This window comes from Hypanus sabinus, chromosome 22, assembly GCF_030144855.1.
Source record: "Hypanus sabinus isolate sHypSab1 chromosome 22, sHypSab1.hap1, whole genome shotgun sequence".
NCBI classification, from domain to species: Eukaryota; Metazoa; Chordata; class Chondrichthyes; order Myliobatiformes; family Dasyatidae; genus Hypanus; species Hypanus sabinus.
Window position 1 is genome coordinate 42,697,340 of NC_082727.1, and position 25,149 is coordinate 42,722,488.

The 25,149-nt window shown below is 39.5% G+C and overlaps 1 protein-coding gene across 5 annotated transcripts in view; it reads right to left on the bottom strand.

Moving 5' to 3' along the window:
* Window positions 1–6,161: 6,161 nt before the first annotated feature.
* Window positions 6,162–25,149, bottom strand: part of LOC132379566 (kinase non-catalytic C-lobe domain-containing protein 1) — a 154,117-nt gene continuing 135,129 nt past the window's right edge. For 4 of the 5 annotated variants that reach the window (XM_059947627.1, XM_059947626.1, XM_059947625.1 and 1 more), the window contains 6 exons: window positions 24,488–24,570; window positions 22,531–22,681; window positions 17,552–17,674; window positions 14,956–15,015; window positions 12,597–12,754; window positions 6,167–10,003 (listed from right to left, as the gene is read on the bottom strand). In XM_059947627.1, coding sequence (XP_059803610.1) covers window positions 9,772–10,003; window positions 12,597–12,754; window positions 14,956–15,015; window positions 17,552–17,674; window positions 22,531–22,681; window positions 24,488–24,570 — 807 coding nt within the window. In that variant the 3' untranslated portion in view covers window positions 6,167–9,771. Of the gene's footprint in view, window positions 10,004–12,596; window positions 12,755–14,955; window positions 15,016–17,551; window positions 17,675–22,530; window positions 22,682–24,487; window positions 24,571–25,149 lie in introns of all 5 variants that reach the window. The other variant, XM_059947624.1, reaches the window with a different exon arrangement.

Consider the following 25,149-nt stretch of genomic DNA (forward strand, 5'->3'; position numbering starts at 1 on the left):
TTTTTTTTATATGTTTAATTTAAGAAAGCTACCCCTTACTGCCATCCTCCCTTTCTCTGCCTGCTCTGTAAACAGGTTGCTGAAATTGGCTAGCAACAACACACACAAAATGCTGGTAGAACACAGCAGGCTAGGCAGCATCTATACGGAGAAGCGATGTTGACATTTCGGGCTGAGACCCTTTGTCAGCACTAACCGAAAGGAAAGATAGCAAGAGATTTGAAAGTAGTTGGGGGAGGTGGAAATGCGAAACGATAGGAGAAGACCGGAGGGGGTGGGATGAAGCTAAGAGCTGGAAAGGTGATTGGGGAAAGTGATACAGAGCTGGAGAAGGGAAAGGATCATGGGACGGGAGGCCTCAGGAGAAAGAAAGGACATGGGGGGGGGGGGAGCACCAGAGGGAGATGGAGAACAGGCAAACAACTAAATATGTCAGGGATGGGGTAAGAAGGGGAGGGGGGCACTAACGGAAGTTAGATAAGTCAATGCTCATGCCATCAGGTTGGAGGCTACCCAGCCGGTATATAAGGTTTGGATTCATTTTGACAGTAGAGGAGGCCATGGATAGACATATCAGAATGGGAATGGGACGTGGAATTAAAATGTGTGGCCACTGGGAGATCCTGCTTTTTCTGGCGGACCCAGCGTAGGTGTTCAGCGAAACGGTCTCCCAGTCTGCATCAGGTCTCACCAATATATAAAAGGCCACATCGGGAGCACCGGACGCAGTATACCGCACCAGCCGACTCACAGGTGAAGTGTCGCCTCACCTGGAAGGACGTTCTGGGGCCCTGAATGGTGGTGAGGAAGGAAGTGTAAGGGCAGGTGTAGCACTTGTTCCGTTTACAAGGATAAATCCCAGGAGGGAGATCGGTGGGAAAGGATGGGGGGGGGAATGAATGGACAAGGGTGTCGCGTAGGGAGCGATCCCTGCGAAAAGCAGAAAGGGGGGGGGAGGGAGGGAAAAATGTGTTTGGTAGTGGGATCACGTTGGAGGTGGCGGAAGTTACGGAGAGTTATATGTTGGACCTGGAGGCTGGAGGGATGGTAGGTAAGGACAAGGGGAACCCTATCCCGAGTGGGGTGGCGGGTGGATGGGGTGAGGGCAGATGTGCGGGAAATGGGAGAGATGGGTTTGAGAGCAGAGTTGATGGTGGACGAAGGGAAGCCCCTTTGCTTAAAAAATGGAAGACATCTCCTTCGTCCTGGAATGAAAAGCCTCATCCTGAGAGCAGATGCGGCTGAGACGGAGGAATTGTGAGAAGGGGATAGCCTTTTTGCAAGCGACAGGGTGGGAAGAGGAATAGTCCAGGTAGCTGTGAGAGTCAAAGTTGGCTGCTGTTTCGAAGGTGACGATGCGGAGGTCTTAACACGTTTACAGCTCGCTACAGGAGCACGGCGCCGCAAGTCTTGCAATCACTGTTACCGCTGCAGCACATTATCGGCACTGCTGTAATGCAGGATGTTAATCTACTTCAGCACTACTAATTCCAAAAAAGTGCATTTACATCTCTGAAATTCAGGGCAAAAAAACCCCTTAAAATAATCGGCACTTTGCCAATTGAAGCTGAACAAACACTTGCAAAGATTTAGATGAAAATAAAATAAGACTGATAGAAATAAATTAAAATAACGGTTAATCTCTTTATAACTCTCAGTAATATGAATACACTTTTTAAAAATTCTGAAGAACATATCAAATCACTCCACAAGAAACCACCCTTCCTTCTGAATTTCAGTGTGGGCAACGGTCCCGAAATTGGGAACGCAGCGTTACAATGTTCCAAATCACGACATTCAACGTAAACTCTCGACCAGTTCTGAAATGCCTTGCGGTTTACAGATCTCACTCTCTCCAAGACACCAACGTTGATTGCCGTGCACTAATCTACCGCCAGTCTGTACAGTCGACTAATACCTAGCAAAAGTTACAAATTGGGAGTTTGAGCCTTTGAAGACGACACCATTGTATTGACTAATGTTATGTAAAGCGTTATCGTAAACAGGGCATGACTCACAGATCTAACAGCCAGTTCTGTCAGCTGTTAACTGCCTTTGAAGAAGTCTCCAGGAACACCGCTGGAGTCTGAGAGCCTGTCCTCAAGCAATAGAAACCAGCAGAGAAAAACATAATCATTGCGAGTAGGTGTGAAACTTCGGGGGACAGTAATTGAAGCAACAGGAATTAGATGCAATCATCAATGGACAGCTCCTCCTGTTGTGTACGTTTGGTTGGAACAGCTATGCCTAAAGTGATTTAAGATCCCTATAATTGGATTTATGTAAACTGAAAAAAATACGATTATGAACCTGTTGACAAATGGTAGCAATTAATTCTCTTTTCGAAAATATATTTAACTTGCAAAATATGCATTCAAATGTCACTTCAGGCGATATCACATTTGCTTAAATATTACATCAGCATGGTATCTATTTTCTCGTTTTTTTTTGTGCAACATAGAATGAAGCCATTCGGAGAATCTGTTCTGTATTGGTTCTCCGAGCAAAATCCCATTAATCCCATACTCCCATTTATTTCCCTGTAGCCTCTTCCATTCCATATGCCCATGGATACTCTTACCCATGGATACAAAATGCTGGAGGAACTCAGCAAGTCAGGCAGCATCTTTGGAGGGAAATGAACAGTTGTTTTGGACTGAACCCGTTTGTCAGGACAGGAACGGAAGGGGGTAGGAATAAAAATAAGGGGGTAGGAATTAGAAAAAAAGGGTAGGAAGGGGCAGAACTCAATATGGTAGAATATAGTTGAGTGGGGAGGTAGCTGGTAACATCAAAGGCACAAAACATCAGATACAAAACATACATAACAAAAACAAATTACACACAGGTTTTATAAGAAAGAACATAATTAGAACAAAAAAAGGCATAATAGTATTCCTGTACTGAGGTGGTGGTTAGAGTAGTGAGGACACTGCTGGAAAATTGAGCACCATTACCTACAAAAACGATATGGAAGCACTAGGGGCAGTCCAAAGGAGATGCTTGGATTAAAGGGTCATCATATTGAGGAAAGCTAGATAATAAGGGTCTTTATTTTTTGGAGTTCAGAAGAATGAAGGATGACCTTGTATAAGATACTAAGGGTCTTGATGGGGTAAATATTAGGATACTGCACAGGAACAGGCCCACCATGTCTGCGCCAAGCATGGTGCCAAGCTAAAGAATCCATTTGCCTGCTCCTGGTTTGCAGCTCTCAATTTCCTGGCTATTTACGTGTCTGGTAAAATGCCTCTTAAATATTACTAACATTTCTACTTCTATCACCTGCTCTGACAGCATATTATAGGTATCTCCTTCTCTGTGTAAAATAAAATTGCTTCACAAATCTCCTTTGAAATTTTCTCCTCTCATCTCAGACTTACGCTCTGCAATATATGACCTTTCCACCCTGAGAAAAACTCTATCTACCCTTTCTATGCCTCTCATATTTTTGCAATATTTACTTTTTTCAGACTCTGATGCTCTAGACAAAATAATCTAATCTCTTTTTACAAACCTGACACACCCTAATCCAGACCATGTCCTGGTGAGACTATTCTGCATCCTCTATAAAGCCTTCAGATATTTATTGAATTGCACACAGCTCCTTAGAAGGGGCCTAAACAAAAGTTTTATATAGCCACAGCATGCCTTCCCAACTTTGATACTCAATGCTCCAATCAATGAAGGCATGCTTGCCAAATGCTTTCTTTACTATATGATCTATTTGTGTTACAACTTTTTGGAAACTATGGACTTGCACACCAATATCTCTCTACTCATCATTGTTCCTCATGGGTGCTATTTACTGCATACTTCCCTCTTGCATTTGACTTCCCAAAATATGTCATTTCATATTTTGGGAATTAAGTTCTATTCACCATTTCTCTGGCCAAATTTCCAACTCTATGTCTAACTGTATTCTTGTTCACAGATCTCCAATCAGAGAAATACATATCCACCACTACCCTCTGTCTTCTATGACCAAGCCAAATTTGTAACCATCTTACCAACTCAATGTGGATCCCATGTGACTTAATCTTCTGTTCCAGCACACCGAGGGACCTTGTCAAATACTACAGTCCAAGTAGACAACATTGCGTGTACTCAAAATGTTGAGATGTTTCACTATTTGGAGAGTCAGGAACAAGGGGAAATCGTTCCAAAATTAGGAACCAGTCATTTAAAACTGAGGTGTATAGATGTTCACTTTCCTCGAGGGTATTATTTGTCCCTGAGCATATGAAGTCCAAATTATTAGGAACTTTAATATGATAAGAGATGAATGTTAGAAAGATTGAGGAACTGAGAAACTTGTGTAGACAAATTGAGATCAGACATAAATGTATTAACTGGCCAGCTGGCTAAAGCGATCTGCTGGCATATACCTGCTCCTATTTTCTTGTGTACCTGTGTTTCCCTTCTCCAATGAGTCTCTGCACAGGCTGCACCGAGCTTTCCTGTGCTCTCCTGGATGTACCTGGATCTTGGAAGTTTTCATTTTGCAACAGTCGACTGTGGACAGAGTTTTGTGTTGAAAGACAAATTTCAGACAGACTCAAAACTGATCTTTCAGCAACAGTTAGCACTTGTCTCAGCACGAGTTCCTGAGAGTAGCCTGCAGAACACAGAGAACTGTGAAATGTAACCTCAGTAAAATAATTACATCTCTTTCCAGAGCTTACTGGCAAATGCACATTGCAGAAGGAGATGATGATCTTAATTTTACTAAAGCCACTTTGGAGGTGGTGTGCAGTAATGCAAATACTTTAGCTGTACATGTAGGACCTGACAGCAAGGGTCATTCTCACCAGCCATGCAAGATCACTGTGCTTGTTTTAAAGTTCAGGTGATGAAATATTCTGTTCAATAACTCTGATGGTCTGAATCAGTCATGAGCATAGTACCGCATGTTCTCTGTATTTTATATATAGTTGTTCCGCTCTGCGCGTTGTGGCACATTGGGTGGCAATCTTGCTGTTTCTTTAGCATTTGTCTGTTTTTTACAAGGCCGAGTTGCTAACTTGATGATCAGCACAGCTCAGATAGAAAGCATGCCAGGAGCTGGCTGAATTTAAACCGGGACTACAGGTATTTGCCTTTAAGTCTGGTGCAGATACCACTACACTGGCATAAACATTGTTTTTATTTGCACAGTTTGTCTTCTTTTGCACATTGGTTTATTTATACTTGTTTTTTTTCAAAAATTTGTTTATACTTCTTTATTTTTATGTCAATTCCTACAAGAAAATGAATCACAACATAGTATGCTGTGACATATACAGTGTTATGTACTTTGACAATAAGTTTACTTCCACTTGCGTGGGGAGCCCTTGAAGATCCATTCTCACCTTTCCCCAGCCTATGAGGACATTCCAGGCAGACAATGTCTGATCAACTGTGATCAGAAGAGTTCTTCCATACAAATGTTTCCATGAATGACATTTGGTATGACATGATCCAACTGAATGGAAAGTTCCATGGCAGTGGAACATTCCTACACAGCACTGGGGACAGAGAGAACCACACCAAAGGGACGTTGATGTTGGCATACCCAGGATCTATGCACACCATCAGTCAACCACTCACATAGCTATTAGTATGAGAGCCATCCCATCACCATCACGCCCCAATGTCCTTGAAGATTTTTACTTCACATTTCTGCAGACAAAATTCTCTCCTGTATTCTAGATGAAATGAAAAATGGCTCAGGTGACTGCAACAGCTTGACGGTGAATTGTGGACCACATCTGCTCCATCAGCTGGACAGAATAAATGCAGAATGATGACAAGAAGGGCCATAGAGGTCAGGTTTATCCAGTGGTTTTGCTCCTGAGCATGGTTTACTTACCACATACAAATTCCCCATTACCCTTAATCGAACAAAACATCAACACCAGAGTTTCTTTATCTCAAGATTAAACATACCAAGAAGAAAAAATAGTATCATCGCACTGAAGCAAAGGCAACTTTTCAGCACTAAAGGAGAGTTGAAGTGTTAAGTGTTAGAAGCTCACAGTTCCTAGGATTTCTCTTCCAATGTTTATCTCAAAGTACACTCAGAAGCAGAGATCCCATTCTGTAGGCAATACTTCTAAATTCTAGGGGTTCTACCATGTCTGTTGTATGACAGTTCAGCATATCACCCTATTTTAAAACATTTCATTCACACTAATCTTTGTACAAAGTATATAGTTGTTTGCATTGATACAGATAACAAATTGTGTTAATATACTTTATTTCATATTTATTTCCAAACATTTAAAACAATGCCAAATACAGGTGATTAACCTTTATTTCAGAACAATGTTAATTTATAGTGCATGCATTTCAGTGATACACATAATTCAAACACAATATGTGACTGATAAACTGCAGAAGACTGCACTGTCAGAGCAGTAAAGCCTTGTGATACCTATTCTGCTTATAGCTCATGCATATACTTGTAGAATAAATGGACGGACTTGATCTGAGGGTGGGAAACAGATGACGATCCTGAATGAAAATATCAGAGGGTAGCTGAGTTTAGCTGTTGGGTTTCAACTGAATCTCATCCACAAGTGGCTCCTTAATAACCAGCCAATAAGTGAAGGGGTGCAAAGGTTACCCACAGTTTCAGAGGGTGCAAGCCTGTGGGCATCACTGCTCAGAAATAACCATGGCAGTTCTGGGGTGTACAATGGGAAAGATGTAGAAAAGAGTGTCCAAGAGAACAAGGTCTGGGTTTCTGAGTGGAACCTGGAAATGGACTTCCATAAGTTGCTTACATCATCAGACTTGTTTCTTATTTGGTTCACCTGGCTGGTCAGCTGTGACTGATATCCGACTCAGGAAATCACTAAAATTCTGTTGATTTTGCATGCATGTTATTTAACCTTAATTTATATCTGTATATTTGAGCTAGATTTCAGAGTCTGGCATTTTCATTTCTCTATTCCAATTATGCTAATTTAGAGAGATAAAATTGCTTTCATATATTCAAGTAATTCTTTCAGGCAGTTCCAACAGTTGAAAACTACAAATTTGTTAAAATATGTACCATTTCATGTTGAAATAAAAGCAATTTCTATACACTGATATACATGTTATCTCTCTCTGCAATACCATTAATGCTACCTTTTTTTAAAACAGCATTAACAATTGAAACAAGTCAATGAATGTCTAAAGAATCACCTTGCTTGTAAAGTGCAATAAAATCAACTCAAATATACTAACAGTATGTGTTACTGCCACATTATGTCATCAGTTATCTTTTCATTTATTCTTCTGGATCCATTAACTCTTCAACAGGGAAAAGATCTTCAGCCTATACAGTCCTCCACAGCTTCACTAATCTTTATCTTTTGATGACATCTTACAGACAAATAATGTGACACAGTAAAGCTTCATTATCTATCATGCTGCATTTAATGACTGTCCTGTAACTGGGCAGAGCGGGGAGGCAGGAAGACAAGAAAATCTGCGGTTGCTGGAAATCCAAGCAACACACACAAAATGCTGGAAGAACTTGGAAGGTCAGGCAACACCCGTGGAAAAGTGTAAATAGTCAATGTTTTTGGTCGAGACCATTCATCAGGACAGTCAATTTTATTAAGATGATGTCAGTGTTTTTTTGTTACAGTCATTGATTTTATACATATAAATTAAATGCAACTATCTTGCAGGGCTTTGACACACAGACAATTCCTTTCCCACTACAGACGCTGCTTGACCTGCTGAGTTCCTCCAACAGATTATTTGTTTCTCCAAATTCCAGCATCTGCCCCAGATATTTCAGTCTCTTGTGCACTGTCCAGTAAATTGCACTTCTTTTCCTGTAGAAATCAATCTGTTTTTATTGGAAGAAGCTGCTGTGGTTTATGTGCCCTCAACACTACATAATCTCTCTGAGTAAAAATTGCTTTAGACTACTCTACAACATACACTTTAACAGACTGTTGACTGGTGTCAATAAATATTTTGCATTAAGTACAGAGGGAGTCGATGAGTAACTTGAGGATTGAAGGTTGAAGGCAGAGTACAGATATTGCTTGAGGGAGAACTGGTCAGGATGATGACACTTTTATTGCTCAGGCTCTTGGTTTACAAAGGGGGCTGAGAGGATCCAGGATGTGGGTTGTCGCGGTTGGTCTACTGACAAGAATGTGCCAAGGATGCTGGCAAAGGATTAACGTCAGCTCCCACAATATCAAAATGGGCACACCACCAAGCACAGTGTACGTCTGTCCCTGGCCTCAGATGGCAGTCAATTTCTCACACTCAATGTTGGAAGTTCGTGCTCCTCACTCAGGGCTTCCACAGTCCACAGCAATAATGAGGAGTAGGAGAGAGGCTAGCAGAGAGCCAGTCATACCTCTACTCACCTTTCTGACATCCAGTACTTCATGAAAGACTGACTCAGCTTGAGTGCTTGTTGCCTGCGATATGTTGCTATATACTGGGTCAGGTTTATTCAACAAGTAGAATGCGTGGGACAGTCACTCTCAAACCAAATTTGCATTTATCTACCCAGACCGCTCACTCATTTCTTGTGCTTGTTGTACCTTTTTTAGGTATCTCATCCAAATCCAGGAATCTCAAAGTTGTAGCCAGTGGTGAATGCGTACAAGCAAGCTTTATGAAAGTGGGCTACATGCCCATTAATGGAAAGGCAAATCAAAGACACACAAAATGACTTCAGTATTCTGCCTGACCCAACCTCCATTTTTGTCTATTTTCTTTCTTTTTGCTTTGTGCTAACTCACTTTAAATTGTCCAATATCATACTCTATGTTCATGCACCTTCCCAAAGATGGTGCTGTAACAATTGGATGCTTTGACTGTTCAGTGATTTTATTTAGAAGTGCAGTTTCGTACCATGTGTGGAGACTTTATTGCTGTTTTGATTTCCCGTCTCTCAGTGGGGAGTTCCAAATTGTTGAGAAGCAAGCAGGTTTCTTCACTATTTACCAAAGACAGCACGGAATGTTTAATGTAATATTTAAGTATTATTCAGTCAAATATGTTGATTGCAATGTTTCATGATTTTGTAGTAAATAAATTGTGAAATTTTAGGCTCAAATTCAAAACATCCAAAATATACATCACCTAATTCACAAAGTATGTATTAAACAAATTACAACCTTGTCTTTACATTTCATATTTTCCTATAATATGGTAGGGCATTTGGCGCATCGAGTCTATGCCAACTTTCTCATCCATATTATTCCCCTGCAGTCTTTTCTCTCTCACACATCCATGAAATGCCCCATGATTCTCTTTTGACCCAGCAAATCTGAGCCATTTGCGGAACCCAGACTGGTTGTGGCAAACTAAACCCATGTAGTCACAGGGAAAACATGCATTTTGGACTCATTTAAGTATAACTAAATAGCTTCAGTTGGTGACTGAAAAATTAATTTTAGATTCCTACATTAATTATAAGATTAGTGAAGTTACCTGGATTATGTTAGGTTAAGTGTATTAAATGAAAAATTGAGTCCCAGGGAGTTGACATCAGGGAAGTATTTGTTAAATTTAAGTTGTTTGGTGTCAATTGTTTCCCACTAATTCTAAAGAGTAACTTCAAAAATATTGTAGCTCTCTGGCATTTTAAATTGTTCATACAAATCAATTATTTTTGTGAAATATAAAATAACTCTCAAAAGGCGCAGCTGTTTTTTTAAAGAATAAATTAGTCTTTTTACTAATAACACAAGTAAATGTAATATTCAGAAGGACACCAATCAGTCATCTCCTGAATCAAATAAGTACCTTATTGTTGGTCTAACATCACTGAAATGTTGCTTTCATTTTGCGTAGTGTGTCTTGAATCTTACGTGAGTGCCTTTCAGTTGATGATTTGTAGAAATTATTCTTATTTTCTGCAGCAAGAACATGAATGTCTACTTCACTGAAATGAGATATTTGCTGTCTCAGATGAGTTTGCAGCTCCAGGTCAGGAGTGAATGTGTAGGATTTTTCTTGAAAGGCTTGAATCTGACTAACCACCTTTGCTATTTTCCTTTTAAAAATACAAAAATATACAAAAATACAGAATTACTTGTCCCGTTTGCAGAAAAATAGTGCAAAAGCATTGCAAAAAACAATATAAAACTTTAATAATACTAATGAAGTCACAATGCCCAAATGTCAACGTCAAGATGACATTGTTTATAGAGTCTTCGAGTCACAGAGCAATACAGCCCTTCCGCCCATCCAGTCCATGCTGACCACCATCCAGTGTTGGTTCATATCCCTCTGGACCATACCTCTCCATGTATCTATCTAAATGCTTCTTAAATTGTGTTATTCTATCTGTCTTCAAAAACTTTGACTGGAAGATTATTCCATAAATTTACCACCCTCTACATGAAAAAGTGTTTCCTCAGGTCCTTTTTAGGTTTTCCCCTACTCACTCTAAATGCTCACCCCTAGTTTTTGACTTCTCGAATGAGGTTGTTCCTCATTCTCCTCTGTTCCAAGGAATAAAGACTTAGCCTGGCCAACCTCTCATGATAAATCAGGCACTCTAGTCCTGACAAAATCCTTGTAAATCTCTGTACTCTTTACAGTTTACCCACATCTTTCTTATTACAGGATGACCAAAGCTGTACACAGTATTCCAAGTGTGGCCTCACCAATGACTTATACAACTGCAACATAACGTCCCAAATTCTGTATGCAATGCTGTAACTGATGAAGGCCACTGTGCTAAGTGCCTTTCTTAACCACCTTTTATCTACCTTTGACTTTGTTTTAATGAACTATGTACTTGTTCTCCTAGGTGATCTGTTCCCTTGCATCCCCTAGTGCTCTACTGTATATAGTATAAATCCTACACTGGTTTGGCTTTCCAAAATGTATCACCTCATATAGCAACAGCAGCTCCTAATTTAATGTCAACCAAAACTTACTGATGAATTCATATATATTTGCATCCAAATCATTTAATATAAATAACAAGTAGCAAAGGTCCCAGGGTTAATCTCTGTGGCATACTACTAACTGATAACCTCCATTCTAAGAAAGAACTTTCAACCGCCCTCTCCTTCCTACCTCTGAGCCAATTTGGAAACCACCTAGCTAGCTCGCTAGCTAGATTCTTTGGGACCTAACCTTTCAGCCCAGCCTGCTAAGCAGGACTTTGTCAAAAGCTTTGCTGAAGTCCACACAGAAACCATCCAGATCCTATCCTCATTTACTCTTATGGTTACCTCTTCAAAGGATTAAAAGATTCATCAGACACAACCTCCCATGCACAGAGCCATGCTGACTCCTAATCAGACCTTGTCTGTCCAAATGCTGGTAGATCTTGCTCCTTCAGCAAATTTCCCTTTACTGGTATTGGGTTTACGGAGCTCAAAGAAGTGAGAAGCATCATTCAAGGGGAGGCAGAAAATAATTAATTGCTGCTTTGGTTTATGAGCCAGCTCTATGATCTTCATGGATGTATTAACTGCATCATAATTGCACAACAACTTCACATCAAAGACAGAAGTTGTGGTCTGCCCACATTTCCCACGATTAGAATATTTTGCTCATTATTTTGCACTGCCCACATTCTGAACCTCAGACTTGTTCTAAGTAACTGTGATTCTTGCAAAAACATCTGATTCAGTGATATCTAACCTTTTTTTGAGCTGTGATCCACCAAACTATATGGCATGAAAATCTTGATCTTTTTAGGTGTGGTAAAACAGTGTTACATGGCACACTGATACTGTTTTCTAAAGAACTCGTGGGATCACAATCTTCAAATGCATTCCTTACACCATATTAGCACTGCTGGTTTCCCTGGTGTAATGGGGCGTTGTCTGACTCATTCTAATAAATTCATGCATTTTGATTATTTGTGACTGCTGGTACTTAGCAATGTCGCAGGGATTCCCAAGAGCCAATGAAAGAGTCATGTACACAATCCAATGATTCCAATCCGACGTGTGGTGATAGTGAAACATAATTGACCCTAGAGTGATCAATCATAGTTGCTCTGAGAAAAAGAGACAAAAAGAGAAAGTTCCCATACAATGCTCCAAAGGAAATATTGAAGGAGAATGACATAATCCTTTGAAACAGATGTGCTGAGTGGTGCAAGTAATGGAATACCAGGTCACCCCTCCAGACCAATCTGCATCTTACCTGGAAATCATCGTAAATGTGTTTCATTTCAGAGAGGAAGAAATATATTTTCAGTTGCTAACCCTCAAGAAAACTGTTTGCATGGAATTAAATTACCAGAGCTGAGAATTTCCCAACACCTTTGAAAAGTTTGCAAGTAAAACCTCGATATAAATAAAACAATTAAGTAGTCAAGTGGGTTTGGAATTTAGATCTGCAAGTATAAAATCAGATAACTATGTGGCAATTTTTCTCATGGGTAGGTTTATAGCTGAATTCCTATATTCCATTTGGAGATGATTAACACTAAATTTTAAAAAAGAAAGGTTTAGTGGAAAAATCAATTATATATTATTTTTATAACATTAGCATAACAATGTATAATGATGTACATAATCATTTGGAGAAATTGAATCACATCCTGGACAAATATAATCGAGTACTTATGAAAGGATTAATGACTTTTAAACCAATTACTTAAGTTTGTCAGGACTCACCTTAACTTTGGCCATTTGTAAGTGCCGTTGGCCATGGTAAAGGCACCTATTTCAAGCTGCTGGACATGCATGGCCAATATACGAGCACATGGTAATGTTGGTTGCAGCAGGAAGTTATCTCCCTCCATTAAACAAAGGCTATCACTCTTCAGGAAAACCTGATAACCAGTTTCAAAAAAAAATTAACAACTTAGAAGAAAAATATATTCTTGTGGGTGGGTGGTGTGCAGGGTTGGAAGATTAGGTAGATACAACCGAGTGGGGGCAGAGAAGGATAGTGGTGAGGAAACACAGCTGGACAGATATATGGGTGATGAGCAGGTATATGGTCTATTGTATTCAATATTATGGAAATGCAGCATAGACTAGGCCATGGTTTAGCAGAACACTTGTCCTTTATTTGCAATGGTCATCTTGAACTTCTGGTTGCATGTCATTTCAAACTGCCCTTTGCATTCCCATATGTCTTCAGCCTTCTTTGCTACATGCTGAGGCTAAACATAAACTGGAAGAACAACATTTCACATTCTTCTTCGGTACGCTAAAACCAAATAGTAAGAATATCGAAGTTTCCAGTTTCCGATAACCTCTATCACCCTTGTTCTTTCTCCACTCCAACAAATCCACCTAAGTTCTCTCTCCTTTTGTTGTTCACCATTTCTGTCCCTTCCACTCTTGCTAACAACACTGGTTACCCTTCTCCACCTGGTTCTATTTAACTATCACCCCAACACCTATCAACCTGGGTTTCTTTTCTCTTGGTTTACTTTTCCTATCCCCTTCACAACAAAGTTTCATTTGCCCATCATCCCTCTCTTATCTGATGTCACCTATGACCTAACAGCTCTGTCTGAACTTCTACACACACACACACACACACACACACACACACACACACACACACACACACACACACACACACACACACACACACACACACACACACACACACACACACACACACACACACACACCCTAACTCCTACATATTTGCATAGCTTCCCTGTATATTCCCAACCCTGTTTCAGGTTCTTAACCCAAAATATTGATTTTGCCTTTATCTTCACAGATGCTGTTTGTCCTGCTTATTTCTTGCTGCTTCTAAAAACCTCTCTAACCTGTCGCTTATGCAAGAAAAATTGAATTCATGTAGATTTTGGAAAGTGAAAGCAATGATTTAAATCCTACTTGAAATTTACTCTGTTTGTAGGAGAAGCAGAACGTGTAAAATGTACCTTTCTTTTGACTCTATTATGCCTTATTTCTTTATTATTTCTTTAATGTCTGCTTTCATCATTCACATATCTGCAGTGTGTCACAAAGTTATTTAACCTCTCCAAATGTTAGCACCTTTACTTTCATTTTCATACAGTTTAATAAAGTACTTGCCTATAGATATTTATGTGTATTTCTCATGTTACCATTTGCATGTATGAGAAGTACTGGGCAGCACGATTGTGTAGAGATTAGCACCAGTACTAGCAACCCGGTTTCAATTCCTGCCATGGCCTGTAGGAGCTTGTAGATTCTCTGTGTGAATGCGTGGGTTTCCTCTGGATGCTCTGGTTTCCTCCCACAGTCCAAAGACATACCAGTTAGTAGGCTAATTGGTCAATGTAAATTGTCCTGTGATCAGGCTAGGGTTAATGTAAAGGTACATGGAGCTTAGAAAAATAGAGGGCTATAGGTAAGCTAGTTATTTCTAAGGTAGGGACATGCTCGGCACAACTTTGTGGGCCAAAGTGCCTGTATTGTGCTGTAGGTTTTCCATATTTCTATGTTAAACTGGGGGTTGCTAAGCAGTGCGGCTCAAAGGGCCTGCAGGGCCTATTCTATGCCGTACCTCAATAAATAAGTAAAATGTGATGGCAATTTGCAAACACACTCCATTAGCAATCACAATACTGATTATGAGTTAAACTGTGACAAGACTTCCAATTTGACATTGCATCTTGTGAAGGTGTATTCTTTAGGTTTGCAAAGAAAGATGGTATGAACTGTTTCGCTAACAGAGGGCAATACTTGGCTGTTACCCATGGGCTTCCGGGTAATGTAAATGGCTACCATAGATTGGATCTGCTTGCCATCTGCTCTCCTTAAATTCTAATTTGTCAGTCCTCTTCATTCTTGATTTACACAGTTACAAGATTAGTTAGTTAATCCTCAAAGAAAGAGGGTCTTCTACCATGGCGTAAATGGAAACTCCTGAATCGAACATTGGTTGGTGAGGATTTTATCATAATTAATCCAGCTCACTACTTCAATATGTGTTTCTCTATCAACAGCCAAGTTTTGATGATGGAAGAAAAAGCTTATGCCAATGAAAGAATTCTGGCCACTTCTGAATAATTTACAGTACCTGAACACCAGTTAGCTCTTCCTTGATTTCCAGGGCCTTTGAGGACAAGCTTTTCCATGACTGAAAATAAAAAAGGAAGCAGATTTTAAACGTTTTCAATGATGCTTGTGTTTGGAGACAGACAGCGAAGTGATTATTTTTCAATGTTGAAAAATAAATGTTTTTTGTATTTTCCAGGGAATTACTCAAAATGTCACTTGTTTCTATTTACCATACACATAATAATATGTTGGTGCATTAGATAGTTGCATTATTGTAAAAGAACAATGGACTAGCATCAATAGACTAGAAATGTAAAAGAAAATATAGCTCAAATCCACATGATTGAAGTAAGTCACCTGCAACTCACTTCGCTACTACAGACAATACTTCGATCTAAGATTAGCTGTTACTTGGTGAACACACTCGAGCTTCTCAAAGCTGTCCCGAAAACTCCTACTTCACATTGGATATCATTGGCCAATGATTGCCATGAGTCATTGCAGATACTAAAGTGCAAGGATAAAGTGGGTCAAGCAGCATGCCTGGAGACAAAGGAATGGTTGGCATTTAATGCAGAGACTCTGTGCCTCAGAGTGTTGAAGGAAGACAGACAGTTTATGGAAGCAAGAGAAAGACTGCAGATGATAGAAATCTGAGTGACACACACAAAGTGCTGGAGGAACACAGCAGGCCAGGCCGCACCTATGGAAAGAGTATAGTCAACGTCTCAGCCCAAAATGTTGACTGTACTCTTTTCCATAGATGCTGCCTGGCCTGCCAAGTTCCTCCAGCATTTTGTGTGCATTGCTCAGATAATAGAAGTGTAATTTCTCCATTACACATTCTCAAGGAGACTTTGTGAACATCCTTGAAGCTTGTCCTCTGTTTGCTTGGTAGCCTCTTGCTGTGATGAAGCTTGGAATTTTTTGGAAATTTTGGGAATCTGCTGTTGGGCATTAATGAACAACATGGACTCCATCAGACTGATTATTGGTGATTAGGACTCCAATGTTGGGAATGTTACTTGGGAGTAGACACTGATGTTAGTTTGTTTATCCTGTCAGTGGATTTGGAAGGATTTGTGGAGACACTGTCAGTGGTATAAAGTCCCAATACTTGTTGTTATGATTGCAATGGATTGTGCACATTTTAGATGCATACAACAGGACAGAGGTCACTGATGCTGGGTAGACCATCAGCTCTGAAATGAGTTTGAGAACTTGATATTCAAGTAACCTTTTTCATTGGTGGTCAAACGCTGTTCTTGCATAGTAAAGGCAATGGTGAATTTCTTCACTAAAATCTCTCTTCATTGAGAGCCATCCATATTTCCAGTGTGCTGTTGAACATATTTGTTATTGGAGTGTGGTGTCATGGGGATGGCAGTAGAAAAGTTGGTAGGAGCCCCTTGTTTTGTTCATTTGAAGTGCAGTATAAAAGATTAAGGTTGATCTATCATGTACTTCAGTGATCAAGAAGAGGATAACTTAAGCTCAGTCTCTGAAAGTACTGAAGCTCAATGCAAGAGGTTACGGAGACTTGGGTTTTGCTATGGATGCACATTGATCAAATTTCTGTCAGTCATAGAAAGATAAAGTACTGAACTTGGATGTTCAGCCAACAAAATTCATGCTTACCGCCAATCACCCATTTACCCTAATCTCTACATTCATTTTGTTCTTCTCCCCAAATTTTTACCAACTCTGCCCAGAGTCTGTCACTGACCTACACATTAGGAGCAACTTAGTGACCAATTAGCATACCATACCACATGCCTTTGAGATGTGGGGTGACAATGGAACACCAGAAGAAGACTAACATTGTCTCAGGGAGAATGTGCAAACTCCACACTGATAGCATGTGAAATCAGGATTGAATTATCATTTGCAGCACTGTGCTGCCTATAAATCGGAGATGAAGTGAAGCATTTGGTGAGAATCTTTGAGAAGCTGTTGCTCATGTTGACTGTGGCTGGAAGCTAGAAGCAAATGAACGAGTGCAACCCTTAGAGGGCCAGAGTGCATCTTGGAGCAGGGACACATATATGGCTGAAAGCAGGGTTAGGATTATGAGGGGAGAAGGAGGAGATATTTATTTGGCATAGTATCATTGCTAATTTTAATAGCTTGGTCTATCTGAGAACTATAGTCCTGATAATTCTTAGTTTACCCTTATTCTAACTTCTGGTACACCAAGTTGCTTCCATTAGAGAGCCCATAATTTACTCCAATTAATGCTCTTGGTCCCTTATGAGCCATATCTTCAACTCTATCTTCTGTTTTGTCAAGATCATTCCATGCCACAGCTTGTGTCTCATCCTTTATTACCAGTCAGATTTACTATCACTGTCATATGTCATGAAATTTGTTGCTTTGCAGCAGCAGTACAGTGCAAAACCGTTCAGAAATCGAATGACAGAGGGATGAAAGGGATCATTAAAAAAAACAATAGGGACCAATTAGAAGTAGAACCATAGTCAATATTGTCCCTTTGCATAGCCCAGAAGTGATGTGATCTTTGTCAAATCATTATTTAATTGGCTTTGACTGCACAAGAACTCTAGTATTAATTGCCTAAAGTGAACAAGTTCTTTACCAACCTCAGTAATACTTACCGGTAACTGACGTACTATCAGATTTTCCAGGCTACTGAGAATTTGCATGGCCGTAGCAAAATTTCTCCATTCATAGCAAAGCTGTCCAATGGACAGGAATTTTGACAGCAGTGCACTTTGTGACTGTAAAAAACAAATGAATCACAGATGTTAGCTTCTTTCCTGTTTGCCAAGCAACAGCAGGGATGATCTTCTTTTCTTTTACATATAATTTACAAATAATGTTAATGTGCATGATAAATGTGGATATTTCTGTTATTTTTCTGCCAATACTGAAACATGATAATAAAATGCCTTATGACTGCAAGTATCCAATGAGTCAAGTAAGCATTTATAACCAACAACTCTATACTAATTTAAACTTTCGGACCAAGACTTTGAGATGATGATTTTTGCCATGTGGAGAGATGTAATCAATATTTTATGAAGCAAAACAGCTTATCTGTACGGGGGTGGTGGACCGGCAAAAAAGAGTTGCAAATTCCTTACCCAAGAGTTTAGCAAGAATTCTGGAAACAGTCAAAAATAAGCTAAAATAATTGCAAAGTTATAATACATGATGAGTTGAACACCATTCAAATGAATGTTATAACGGCTTGGAATAAAGATGAATTTCAAAGTCAATTATGAATTCTCTTTTTCTGAGTAGCATCAAGCAGCCCTATTTAAATACTCAATGTGAAACAAGAGGAAGTCTCTGGCTAGAAATAATATGTGGTAAAGATGAGGTGGTTTTTGTCCTGGAGACCATTGATTTTATTTCCAGGTCATTGCTACACTGGCTTCCTATGTTAGTTTATTAAGCCTGACCATCTTCTCACAGTTAATGACTGTTACAGTGCAGATCACAGTCCTAAACCTCATTCTTTCTCCAAGGCCCTGCAGTTAATTTTCTCTTAAGTGCATTTTCAATTGCATTTGAAATTCCCAATTGGCTTTATTTCCATCTGCCTCAAATCTCCTAGATTGTTTGCCTGTCATAATAAATGCAACCTTATATCCTTGAATCATTGCTGATGAAAGCAGCTTATTTCTATGTACCCTGTCATGATTGTGCGCAACTCAATCACATTTCTTTCAATCTTTTTCTCCCTCCCCCAAAGGAAAACAGTTAAAATGTCTCATCCTGGAACAATTCCTGTTCTCTGTATCAACTCTAGATTGTTTAAATCATTTTTAAAATTCAGTCATCTTTTTCTCCCTCCTTTTTTCTCCCTCCTTTTTTCTTTGCTGGCATCCCTTCTCACTGCTGCCACCTGGAGGAAGGTACAGGAACCTCAGGACCCATACTACTAGGTTCAGGAACAGTTACTACCCCTCAACCATCAGGCTCTTGAACCAAAGGGGATAACTTCACTCAACTTCACTTGCCCATCATTGAAATGTTCCCACAACCAATGGACTCACTTTCAAGGTCTTTTTATCTTACTTGTTGCTTATTTATTTATTACTATTATTTCTTATTTTTCTGTTTACACTGTTTGTCATCTACTGCACTCTGGTTGCACGTCCAAGTTTGGTGGTCTTTCATTGACTCGGTTATGGTTATTATTCTATAGATTGCCTACAAGAAAATGAATCTCAGGGTTGTATATGGTGACATATATGTACTTTGATAATAAATTGACTTTGAACTTTTAAGACACATATCAGTAATGTTATCCAATACTCTCCACTTGCTCAGAGAAGTCTGGCAGCATCCAAATTGAACAGCAAATACTTTTTACCTCAATCATTAATTTCCTCCAACTCTGATAATTATTAGTGCCGTCTGCACTTTCAATCCTTAAGCCATCTCAGACAGCAGTCACATTCATCTCTGTGAATACCACCATGTTGATATCTCTATCATACCCCATTCCTTCCTGTCTCTGAGCCAAAATCTTGGAAATTCTATGGGAGTATTTCTCATATGCATCAGTGACTCAGGAAGACAGCAGACCACTCCTTCTTTGACAATAAATGTCGATTTGCCAGTAGCACCCATTTACCATAAGTATACCATATAACCATATAACAATTACAGCAAAGAAACAGGCCATCTTGGCCCTTCTAATCCGTGCTGAACACTTACTTTCACCTAGTCCCACCGACCTGCACTCAGCCCATAACCCTCCATTCCTTTCCTGTCCATATACCTATCCAATTTTTTTTTAAATGACAATATCGAACCTGCTTCTAGCACTTCTACTGGAAGCTCGTTCCACACAGCTACCACTCCCTGAGTAAAGAAGTTCCCCCTCATGTTAACCCTAAACTTTTGCCCCTTAACTCTCAACTCATGTCCTCTTGTTTGAATCTCCTCTATCTATAATGGAAAAAGCCTATCCACGTCAACTCGATCTATCCCACTCATAATTTTAAATACCTCTATCAAGTCCCCCCTCAACCTTCTACGTTCCAAAGAATAAAGACCTAACTTGTTCAACCGTTCTCTGTAACTTAGATGCTGAAACCCAGGTACCATTCTAGTAAACCTCCTCTGTACTCTCTCTATTTTGTTGACATCTTTCTTATAATTCGGTGACTAGAACTGTACACAATACTCTAAATTTAGCCTTACCAATGCCTTGTACAATTTCAACATTACATCTCAACTCCTATACTCATTGCTCTGACTTATAAAGGCCAGCATGCCAAAAGCTTTCTTCACCACGCTATCCACATGAGATTCCACCTTCAGTGAACTATGCACTATTATTCCTAGATCACTCTGTTCTACTGCATTCCTCAATGCCCTACCATTTACCATGTATGTCCTATTTTGATTAGTCCTACCAAAATGTAACACCTCACACTTATCAGCATTAAACTCCATCTGCCATCTTTCAGCCCACTCTTCTAACTGGCCTAAATCTCTCTGCAAGCTTTGAAAACCTACTTCATTATCCATATTATACTTACTAACAAAATATTTTCATTAAGTATGTTGAAATTTAACAAATAAACAAATGAAAATATCAGGATGATGATGAAATTATATTGCACAAACTACAAACCCCATTTCCAGAAAAGTTGGGATATTTTCCAAAATGTAATAAAAACAAAAATCTGTGATATGTTAATTCACGTGAACCTTTATTTAACTGACAAAAGTACAAAGAAAAGATTTTCAATAGTTTTACTGACCAACTTAATTGTATTTTGTAAATATACACAAATTTAGAATTTGATGGCTGCAACACACTCAACAAAAGTTGGGACAGAGTTAAAATAAAATTGAAAAGTGCACAGAATATTCAAGTAACACCGGTTTGGAAGACTCCACATTAAGCAGGTTAATTGGTAGCAGGTGAGGTATCATGACTGGGTATAACAGTAGCATCCATCAAAGGCTCAGCCTTTGCAAGCAAGGATGGGTCATGGCTCACCACTTTGTGCCAAAATTCGTGAGAGAATTGTTAGTCAGTTCAAAAGGAACATTTCCCAACGCAAGATTGCAGAGAATTTAGGTCTTTCATCATCTACAGTACATAATATTATGAAAAGATTCAGAGAATTCAGAGACATCTCAGTGCGTAAAGGGCAAGGTCGGAAACCACTGTTGAAATCGCGTGATCTTCGAGCCCTCAGGTGGCACTGCCTAAGAAACCGTCATGCTACTGTGACAATTATAGCCACCTGGGCTCGGGAGTACTTTGGAAAACCATTGTCACTTAACACAGTCCGTCGCTGCATCCAGAAATGCAACTTGAAACTGTATTATGCAAGGAGGAAGCCATACATCAACTCTATGCAGAAACGCTGGCGAGTTCTCTGGGCCCGAGCTCATCTCAGATGGACTGAAAGACTGTGGAACCGTGTGCTGTGGTCAGATGAGTCCACATTTCAGCTAGTTTTCGGAAAAAAACGGGCGTCGAGTTCTCCGTGCCAAAGATGAAAATGACCATCCTGATTGTTACCAGTGAAAGGTGCAAAAGCCAGCATCTGTGATGGCATGGGGGTGCATAAGTGCCTACGGCACGGGTGAGTTGCATGTATGTGAAGGTACCATTGACTCTGAGGACTCTTAGGATTTTAGAGAGACATATGTTACCATCAAGGCGACGTCTCTTCCCGGGATGTCCAGGCTTATTTCAGCAGGACAATGCCAGACCACATTCTGCACGGGCTACAACAGCGTGGCTTTGTAGACACAGAGTGCGTGTGCTTGACTGGCCTGCTGCCAGTCCAGATCTATCTCCAATTGAAAATGTATGGCGCATCATGAAGAGAAGAATCAGACAATGGAGACCACAAACTGTTGAGCAGCTGAAGTCTTATAATAAGCAAGAATGGACAAAATTTCCAATTGCAAATCTACTACAATTAGTATCCTCAGTTCCAAAATGATTAAAAAGTGTTATTAAAAGGAAAAGTGATGGAACACAATGGTAAAATGCCTCTGTACCAACCTTTGTTGAGTGTGTTGCAGCCATCAAATTCTAAATTTGTGTACATTTACAAAATACAATTAAGTTAGTCAGTAAAACTATTGAAAATCTTTTTTTTGTACTTTTGTCAGTTAAATAAAAGTTCACGTGAATTAACATATCACAGATTTTTGTTTTTATTGCATTTTGGAAGATATTCCAACTTTTCTGGAAATGGGGTTTGTCTGATCTTAAACAATATACTGGGGTCAATGAGGAAAAACTGAGATAACTAAGGCAAAACCTTCTCAAAGACAGCACATCAAAGGAGAAAGCAGGGGTGTATAGGGAGGGTTAAGTAGAACCCTAGGTAGTCAGGCTGAACACTAAGTCATGTAAGTGAATCAGATTTTGCATTTTAACAAAAGCATATCCCTGACTGATTAAAATCTGATGAAATACAAATAAGTGTCTGAAGTTGTGAAGAGCTGGTTCATAAAACCATCTAATAACTTTGATGGATGCAGATTATTTTAACCATTTCACCAAGATCACTGCATTTCAAGAAATGGCTACTATTACAACAGGGTTTTGAGCTATCGAATTATCATAAATTTACATGCTCACCTTACATGTGTTACATGTGACAATTTCAGCACAGATCCAGTGGCTGACAGTGTCTGCATATCTGATCAGCTGTAGCAAGTATTGATGTTGTTTATTTTCTGGAACAAATAAATTACTGCTTTCTAAGGATGTTGATTCTGAAGTAACTGACCTGTGAGTATAAAAGTGAGAATAAATGATCAAATTCTGCTGTGTCTATGCATATATCTTATATTACTGGATTAATTTTCACTTTTAAATTTACAAGATCAAAATAAGCAAAGAAGAATTATTATTGCCATTGGATAATGCCCGTGTTTAGTTATTAATATGTCACAATTTTCATGAAAGTTACAGGATACACAAGAGCCTTGAGAACAAGTTTGTGCTTTCCTGGTTCAAGAGCTGGACTGCAAAAAAAAAGATATTTTCTTCCCACACAAAATGCTGGTGGAACGCAGCAGGCCAGGCAGCATCTATAGAAAGAAGCACTATCAATGTTTTGGGCTGAGACCCTTTGTCAGGACTAACTGAAACAAACAATAGTAAGAGATTTGTAAGTGGGGGGGAGGGGGAAATTGGAAATGATAGGAGAAGACAGGAGGGGGTGGGATGAAGCTAAGAGCTGGAAGGTTGATTGGCAAAAGGGATACAGAGCTGGAGAAGGGAAAGGATCATGGGATGGGAGGCCTACGGAGAAAGAACAGGGGAGGGGAACACCAGAGGGAGATGGAGAAAAGGCAAAGAGTGATGGGCAGAAAGAGAAAAAAAAGGAGGTGGGGGAAAGAAATAAATCAGGGATGGGGTAAAAAGGGGAGGAGGGGCATTAACAGAAATTTATCAGAATGGGAATGGGATGTGGAAATAAAATGTGTGGCCACTGGGAGATTCTGCTTTCTCTAGCAGACAGAGTGTAGGTGTACAGCGAAGCAGTCTATCGATGGCCTCCTCTACTGTCAAGATGAAGCCACACTCAGGTTGGAGGAACAACATCTTATATTCCGTCTGGGTAGCCTCCAACCTAATGGCATGAACATTGATTTCTCTAACTTCTGTTAATGCCCCTCCTCCCCTTCTTATCCCATCCCTGATTTATTTATTTCCCCCTACTCCTTTTTTTTCTCTCTCTGACCATCACTCTTTGCCTGTTCTCCATCTCCTTCTGGTGCTCCCCTCCCACTTTCTTTCTCCCTAGGCCTCCCGTCCCATGATCCTTTCCCGTCTCCAGTTCTGTATCCCTTTTGCCAATCACCTTTCCAGTTCTTCACCCCACCCCTCCTACTTTCAAATCTCTTACTATCTTTTCTCTCAGTTAGTCCTGACAAAGGGTCTTGGCCCAAAACATCGACTGTGCTTCTTCCTATAGATGCTGCCTGGCCTGCTGCATTCCACCAGCATTTTGTGTGTGCTGCTTGAATTTCCAGCATCTGCAGATTTTCTTGGGTTTGATATTTTCTTCCCAGTAGTTTGTGAGGCACAGTTGAGATATTATTATTCAGCTGGGTAAAGAAAGAAGAATTCTTACTCTCAATTATTAACTTGTGGGTTTCACTCTACCATGGGAAACAAATATCCTTGGACTGACCATGGTTAAGATATAATTGTAAAAGTTTTGACAGCATGGGATGTGATGGGGTTTAAAATTGAATTTAATACTATGGTTATAGAAAAACAAAATGACAACATAACTGATATACTGGAAGGTTATGTTTTCAGTGGATTGTAAAAATCTAGCATGACTAAGAAAGGAACAAGAGAAAAATCTAAAAAAACTAAGACTAATTTTATCCTCAAATTCAATTACAAATAAATTACTGAGGACACAAAGTTACTAATACTTTCTGATCATTAATAAGCATTTTTCTTGCCACCTTTTCCACAACATTAACATTTCTTAGTTTTGTTTCAACCATTTTTAAACTTTAATGTTAGTAAAAAAAAAGCATTGTTAAAAAAATTAAAATGATTAAAAACTTACTTTAGAATTGTCGTGGATTTGTCATTTACGCCAAGAGATCTTGAATTCAGAAAATGGACTGGATGACAACCTTGGAACAGCTCCTAAAATTACAGGGAAATAAACAATCTGATTCACTTTTGAATGCTCATGCATCAATTGCGTCCATTAAATATAGGCCTGGAATCTTCAGTGCTCCATAAAGGGAATGTTGCAGACGTGAGTCAACAGTAATTGCTTTGGTATTTCCCACTGGATTAAACTAAGTTGATAGGAACCCACAGAAAATTTCACTAAGCTGATCTACTCTTCCAAAACAGGTTTTGGCACTTTGCCCACTGATCTGATTGGGTTTGGTCAGTAAAGAGATGGAGAAGATGGTAGGAGGGTTAGTTGGGTGGACAGAGACTGTAGTTGCATAGGGAACTGGTTTCTCTTAATGTGGAGAAAGATTATCACAGGAAGGAACCACCACATTTACATGAAGATCAGGATGAACAGAACCAACAATCTACCTTATTTCAAAGTAAATTTATTACCAAAGTATGTATATCATATACAAACTTGAGATTTATTTTCTTGCAGGCACCCACTATCAAATAAAGAAATGCAACAAAATTCATTAAAAACCACACATTACAAAGACTGACAAACATCTAACGTGTGAAAGTGGACAAGTAATA